The sequence below is a fragment of the Pterocles gutturalis genome, unplaced genomic scaffold, assembly GCF_000699245.1.
Source record: "Pterocles gutturalis isolate BGI_N339 unplaced genomic scaffold, ASM69924v1 scaffold51833, whole genome shotgun sequence".
NCBI lineage: Eukaryota > Metazoa > Chordata > Aves > Pterocliformes > Pteroclidae > Pterocles > Pterocles gutturalis.
In genome coordinates, this window is record NW_010122461.1 from 2,048 (window position 1) to 10,156 (window position 8,109).

The 8,109-nt window shown below is 34.6% G+C and overlaps 1 protein-coding gene across 1 annotated transcript; it reads right to left on the reverse strand.

Annotated features, from left to right (window-relative positions):
- Positions 1 to 258: 258 nt before the first annotated feature.
- Positions 259 to 7,943, reverse strand: DEPDC4 (DEP domain containing 4; the record flags this gene model as incomplete). Its single annotated transcript, XM_010077515.1, has 7 exons — positions 259 to 337; positions 1,781 to 1,906; positions 2,121 to 2,263; positions 5,015 to 5,241; positions 6,114 to 6,297; positions 6,838 to 6,989; positions 7,517 to 7,943. Coding segments are annotated over 7 exons (1,338 nt in total), but the record flags the coding sequence as incomplete, so codon positions are not given.
- Between the last annotated feature and the right edge of the window lie 166 nt (positions 7,944 to 8,109).

An 8,109-nucleotide genomic window follows, 5' to 3' on the forward strand; every position in this document is an offset into this window, starting at 1 on the left:
TCCAGAAGTAATTATTTGGTAAAAAAATTTTGCAACTTCTTCAAACTACATAATTAATAGAATCCTTCATCTCCAATATTCAGAGGTCACCATTTTGCTTATAGCAGATAATTTAATTATTTGGTGAATTAGCCACTAGTCACTTCAGTGCTCCATTTCTAGTAAAGGAAAAATAACATTGTCTATGCAAAAATTATAGTCAGCTGATGATAAATTGATTTGTACAGAAACGTTCATATAAAAACATATATCACCTACCTGAATCAATATCTGGATCTTCTCCTTTTAGCAAACTCTCAAGTCTCCTACTAGTGAGTTCCAGAAGAGTTAAAGGAGTCTGAAAATACAATTTGAAAAAGAAAAAAGTTACAAAAACAATACTTCTGTATTTTGAGACTTTAAAGGTTTCAGATGGTCAATTTAAAAATCACATAATTAACTGCAGAAGATCATGCCTACATTTATTTAGGTACACATTCAAAATCTCTCATAAAATTGCACTAAAACACATATACATATGTTTATTCCTGATAGTTCTGGCCAAAAAAAATAGTAGGCAAGATGTTCTAGAAGTTGTTTTCCACTGAACTATGGCAAAAACTGTAGCGTAGACCTTGCACTGATTTCAGCTTATATAATACAAAGGGCTTGCAACTGCGGCTGTGAAAGAGCGAGCCACCATCCACGCTGCTGTCACTGCTTTGAAGCAGTGGGCACTTCATTTGTCAGATCTGGTTCCATCTCCAGTCATGAATCAAAGCCCTAACCCTCATGTCAGAGTCCTTAATAACAACAACAACAAAGAAGTATTTGGTTTTGGCTGTATATTAACACATACAAAACTCACAGTAACCACTTGATACTTTCAAACTCAACTGGAGGTAATTTAAAGAAATAAAAGTTTCCCACGACTCTTTAGCAGAGGTCAGAAGTGTAATTTAATGTCTTGTATAAGAACTCAAAATAACATTTTACTGAAACCAAATCAATGTTTCTGTGAAGCTTATTTGTGACTGGACAACAAACGTCTAGAGCATTTCAGAGCTATCTTACAACAGCTGAGATAATTAGTTCATCTCTATTTAGTGTTTTAATGAGAAATTTTATAGTTGAGGAAAACATTAGAAAAACATCACAACTTTAATGCACTGTCTGAATTTGGAAAGTCAATATAGGGTCTGGGAAGGCTGCGTCTCTTCACATGTGTGACAATATGATGGAATGTAAATAAAGGAGAGTATAAAATATATCTGTATATTTGTAACTGATCAAGTTAAATACAACCACAAAATGAAATGGCCTTTCTATTTATTTTCTTTAATTTAGAAGTTAACATTTCAAAATACCAAAAGGAACACTTAAAGAGTTGTCAAAGCTGTACATGTATACTGGGGCACCAGAGCATGCCATCTTATATATCACTCAGAGTATGTCAGCTGACTTCTAAAGGAGAAAGACACTAAGAAGCCTAAAAATTTAGAAGGTAGCCATCAGAAACAAGGTGCCAAAAGGTCTCTATAAAAATTACTTAATACTTCAAAGTTTTCTTAACAGAAATTATGCAAATCAGTAGAGAAGATACTACATATAAAGGATTGCAAAGCTTTCAAAAAGCTGTCCTCCATAGTCTGAAATAGCTTCTCGCCCTACTTGACTGTACCATTAAGCTGCAACAGATGGAATATTAAACTCTGCTCCTCAGACCTCTTATCTCCAAGAAGGCACTTCATGACATTTAACACTTAAAATGACAAACCCAATGAGGTAAGAAAAACGCTACCTTGAAGAGCTCGGAGTGATTGTCCATCAGAAACTGAGTCAGCAGTTCTGCCTGTGGTTTTGACAACGTCTTATTTTGCAAGATGAACTTTGTGCAAGTCTTGATGATCACCGATCTGTTATCGAACTAGAAAAACAAGAACCCAGGTTTGGCATTAGATCTCCTTGCAATGTGTCAGCAATTAGTATAACAGGATGCTATCAGTGGGAAGAACATATTTGTTCTAGAAAAGAACAATCACATTAGAAGGCAGTAAAGAGAATACTTCTAACTCTGCAAAAAAAAGTTAACTTTCCTGTAGGAAGTGCTGTTTTCCACACTAAACATAACAGATACTTACTTGCTTTTGTAATTTGTAGCCCTCAGAGTCTGATGCAATGGCTAAGAATGTCAGAAGTCTATGTAGTTCTTCTTGGATATTTGGTGCCAACAATTTTAAATAAAGTTGTGATGCCTCTAGAGCTTGATCTGTTTTTCCTTTTTCTGCAATGGAATAAAACAGTGTATTCAGTGCCACATGTTTACTTTCAGAGTTAAGAATGCATTGTTCCAACAATAATCCCATTTTTGCAGGGTTTTCCCTCCAAACAAAGTAGGTTATCTCAGTGACTTCTAAAACCTTTTGACAAGACTCAATACAACATTTAATCAATATAAGCTTAAAGCCTTTGGCCTGTAGCTAGTCAGGGAACAGAACAACATATACAGGACATTACTATGTTCTGTGTACAATGTGCAAACACTGAAGTGATGTCTGCACTGTTTGTGATACACATCTTCGTATTATATTCCAGGATTCACCTCAAAGTAATTAGTGAGCTGAACAATTCTAACTTTCTCATTGCTTTGTGGTTTTGTTTGTTTGGGTTTTTTAGGTTTTTGTTTGTTTGTTTTGTTGATGGTTGGTGTTCCCCACGCTTTTTAAAGCCATTAGGTTATAAGTTTCTCAAGGAAATGGAATAAGGTGGAAATGATCTCTTATAAAAACCCCTCTAGATGACAATTCTAGTTATCTTCACTTTGAAAGTGAGGAACTATCAAAAAGCCAAGTAACTTTCTTAAGGCAAAAGCAAGATGAGGGCAGATAAAGGGAACAGAACCTACACATTATTTTCTGGCCTCTGTCCTATTACTGGAACAGAAGTTATATTTTACAATAAATAATTCAGGACTTTTGGGGTTGTACCACAAGCCATTTGAAAACATCTTTGTTTAAAAAGAATACCAAAAGAGTGACCCTCTTACAAAAGAGGGGCAGGCAAAAAATAACAGGAAAGTGAATTTCCAAAGGACATAATCAAGACAGGTAAAAGTGTAGATATGAAGACAGAAAGTTAAATAATTTCTAAGGAAAGTTCAAGAGTTTCTGTGATCTTGATTAAAGCTTTACTGAGTTACTTTAAAAGACTGTAGGGGAAAAAAAAAAAAAAAAAAAAAAAAAAAAAAAAAAAAAAGGAAAAACTCCAGTGTAAAAAGGTATAATCCACACGGACTAGTTTGACCAACTGCTTTAATCTGTAACATAAGTACTCTGTTTATTTTAAAGGCAACAAGCACAGCAACATGCTTGCCTTCACAACAGATCTGTATTATCAGCCATCCGAAATCAAACTCTTTAACAGCTGAGGAAAATACAGTTATAACTGCGTATCTATTGATTAAAAAAAAAAAAAAATCACACTTTAGCTAACTGCAGCACTTCTCAATTTAATTTTGAAAGTGTTTTAAATATGTAGATGTTCATAGCTAGTTTGAACTATCTCCTTCACTACAGTCAGAACAACAGGACTTTATCGAAGTCAAGGCTAACTGCACTGGATTCTACTTGAAAATTATTATTAGAATGAAAGTTGTTAGGCACTGATGACCATAATCTACTCCATACCACTAAGAGGGAAAAATGGTTGTAAAAAAAAAGTTAAGCACAATCTCCTAACAGTGATCTATTATGAACTAGAATACGGCTGAGGACTAGAGAAGACAAAATAATATATTCAAACAGAGAATAATTTCCTAATGACAACATTATCGTCACCACTTCATCAAAAATAAATAAAGCATTAGAAACTGCTTGTGACAGTCTTACTCAAGTTGGAGAATAGCCCTGGACATTTACAGGCCATGTAGTGTAGATCAAGCAGATACTTAATATGGAAAAGACCTACAGACAACTAAAGCGTTAGAGTAATTCTGACACTGTCACAGAATTATGACACTGTCTTTTCCCTTACTGCTTTGATTCTCAAATTTATTAATATCCTATAATACCAGTTTCTATCAGGTTTTTTTTTATTTAAGTGCATATACGAACTATACCATCTTTAATTTAAGTGAACATTTAGCAGAAGTTACCAGTAACTTATTTCAAAATATTCTTCTTTTATGGATGGGTTATGTAATTTTGCCATAATTTCCCTTTCATTACTTCTATTATAATTTGATTTTTTTTCTCTCTCTTTAGCAAAATACTACTGATAAAAACATTGCCTTTGGTGTTTTCATGAGGTTTTGGCCACAGGATCCACCACACTGCTCCAATTTTGACACAGGCCAACTGTACTCCTATGCCAGTAAGCTTGTCACACTTCTCTGAAAACTGAAACTTTGTGTAACAATCCATAAAGCCTACAGAACTGAAGAAGTAACAGGGCCTATTTAGGGTAGGATTAGTCTTAAACTTGTATTTAAATTCAACTCTTATGGTTTACTTGTAAAGCATTTGTGGGGATGGTTTTTTTGAGGGGATCACAGCCTGAATCACAATCTCAACAGCCCTTTTTATAATTTTAAATAACTTCCATTACTAAAGAAGTCCTAAGTCCAGAACTCACAAAACCTTATTCTAGTTAAGAAGAAAACTTTACAGCAATGATTTTACTTTCATGTTACTGGTCACAAGTAGTAATAACGTAAATTCTGACTAGCAGTAAGAAATTTTTACAATGAGTAGCTATATCGAAACAGATTACACACAGGGGTTGGCGATTCCCTATCCTTGCAGATTTTCAAAAATTAGCTGGACCAGGCCCTGTGCAACTCGGTCTAACTTTGAAATTTATCCTTGCCTTGACCAGGTGTTCTGCCTAGCAACCTTGAGCATTCCTTTCCAACCTCTAAATTAAAGTACATCTGCAATAGCATTGCAAATGGGCTTCTGATTCAATCAATTAATGCTTTGTAAGTACCATCCTTTATACCGCTTTCACTTGCATTTTTTGTTTCAGTTGCTCTTACCTATAAGTTCTATAATTCCTGAATGAATATTGAGATCCTGAGTGGCAAGAAGAGAATCCTTCTTTTGACTATAATACTTTATTATAACGTCAAAAAGAATCTTCTTGTATGTATTCGGACTGCTTGGTTTGTTAGTGCTTTGAGGTAACTGCTGACTAACCATCACTATGAATTGGTCTGGGAAATACTCCAAGCATTCAACGGCAGCAAAGAGCCATTTGTCAAGCCTGTGGAAGGAAAAGGTAGTTTTAGTCCTTACTTTTAAATACTCTGCCTATTCTCATTTAATCCTTTACAGAAAATTAGACAGAAATAACCACGCAGGTATAGGCACATATTTGAACCAAAGTATTAAGCTTGTTGCTTATTAAGCGGTTAATGCAATTTATTTCACTAGAGTAGTTCAAGGACCTGCTCAAAATAAGCAACTTCCATGGTTTTCCTATGCTACAGACAATACACCAGAGATACGCCCAGATCAAAACAAGCTGCAATTGTGCCAGACCGTCATCAACCCCATAAGGAGAAATGTCTTGACATATTCATTAAAAGTACATGCTAAGATAAAGATCAGCTCAAGTCCAATCAATAGGAACACTACAAAAATAAAATAATATTTAAGGAAAAAAGCACTAAAGACATGCAGCCACTTTTACTTCTATATCATGATATAAGCATTCTTCAGCACTACAGCTTAGTTTCTCCTTTTCTGTTCCTAACAATAGATGCCTTATTGACATTATATCCTCACAGCACCACCACCAGGAACTGTGACCACCAAACAAAAAGCCTCACAAATTTGTTTAATTTCTAATTTCTGTTACAGAGACCTAGGAGTCAAGTGTCTGGTCTAGAAACTATGAGTGTTTTCAACACATGAGATTAAAGTTTTAATGTATACTTAAAATCCTCAAATGTCCAATATTAAACATATTTTTTATTAATTCCCTTACTATTTCTGAAAAGAAGTCAAAGTAAATTAACCTTACCCCTGCCTACAAGCATAATGATGTCTATTTTGTTCACTTGACAAAAATCTTTGCTCAAGATTAAAATAAAGCATTTACTAACAAAGACATTTTATAGATGTGTGACTTACTCGGGCAAGTTTAAGCTACATGTAACCTCTCTGTCCAGGAAAGTATTTGAGATAATCAGATCTTCTCTACCAAAACAGTCTGTTTTTCTCTTTACTGAAGACACCAAGATGTCTTCTAGAAGTGGAATATCAATTAACTGCAATAGTCGTAGCAGAGTTTGCTGTTTCCAGACATCTTCTATTACTGATACCATAAACAAACAAACAAACAAAAAACTTCATCAAAAATATGATCTTCTGTAAAACACTAACCTTTCTTTTTACTCACTCAAGCATGTTTTAAATGTTCAAAGAAAGCGAGATAACAGCACAGTGTGAAGTTTCTGTGCTGGGGGAAGAAGGGATCAAAGGAAGGAATGCTAAGAAAGCAGGCTTTAAAGAGAACATCTCTCATAATTTCTCAGAATTAGTAATAACCTACTCTAATTAGTAAATGTATAAGAAAAGACAAGTGAATAGCAAAGGAATCTTATAATACAGATGTATTTAATAATAAAACCGATTTCCTCCTGAATTGGTATTTGCATAAATAGAACTGCATTATCCTGCAAAAACTTAACCCTGTTTTGTTTCTTTGTGTTTGCTAACTATGAGCATACACATTTAGCATTCATTTAGCTATTTTGTCATCAGTGACATGTTAAATTTAGGACTCCAAGGTGCAGTGCTTAACAGAAACCAGGTATTCAATCCAAGTAGATACAGTGAAGAACTCAATCCTCACCTCTTTTTGAAAGCTGATGAGTTGGTTCATTAACCGTGATCTTTGGACATAAAGATGCGTGAACATTTATTGATTGAAGAAGCTCCTCTACCCTCTTTTTATCAGCTGCTTCTAATGCTAAGGGGTTTGAAAGTGTTGTTTCACACTTTGCTCTGCTTAGGGAAAAAAATAATTAGATGTGTAACAAATACAATCAGGAAACATTTATCTTTTTGTCACTTCCTAAATTGCTACTAAATTGGGACTTTAGGGCTACATTGTATCTGGGGCCTATCCTGCTGCTAGAAAACCAATCATCCATATCTGCTTAGTAGAAAGATATTGATTGAAAATATTGTTGACGAGTTCCATTTCTTTTACCTGCTTCCATTAAGTATCTCCTTCATACTAATTCTCATATTTCAGCACAATCGATTGCAAAACAATCCTAGGCTTATGCTACCATGCCAGACTCTATTCTAAATAACAAAGGGCAGATCAAAGCAGTTTAGCATTACGAAGAAATATTAAGTAGCACATGCGATTTAGGTATGACATTTCTCAAAATTGGCACGTAGTTTTCAAAAGTCTCCAGTACCTGGGTTATACAGATATAACTTCATCTGCAGTTAACTCACCTTAACTTTAAAAAAACCAACCAAACAAAACAAAAACACCAGAATAATTCAGAGTAACTCACTTGGAATGTCTTTTTGTCTTCTGTTCACAAATTTGCTCAGGAGACAAGCTCTCATTGCCTTTATTCCTTCTCAGAAGAGGAGGCGTAAGACCGCTGTTTACAAATTTATAGAGACTAGTGTTTGTGTCCTCAAACTCTGTTTCTTTCTCATTCTTGAATAAGTAAAGCTTTGCTCCAACTGGCTCAAACACTTTGTGATCCATCAATGCTTGGCATACACGGACTCCCTTCAGACGAGAAATATCATTGCAGCTTAGGTACATGCTTTGCATAAGATGGCTCAGTACTACATCAACAGCATTTGAGCCAGTGAAACAGTTTTTATATGTCTTCAGATGCTGTCTGCGTCTTTTGATTTCCACCTGACTGTGAAGAGCATGAATAATACTATTCCACAGCTGAGTTGCTTGAAAAGGACCATCACAATCTGCAAAATATTTTATATATAAGTTTTACAGCTGTTTATAAAGCTTTACTTTAACATTCTTAAACATATATATAACTAATTTAACAGAGTAAAAATATTTTAAAATTCTCCAGAAATCAGCTTAATTTTGCAAAGACAGAGAAAGAGAATACTTCATTCACAGAAT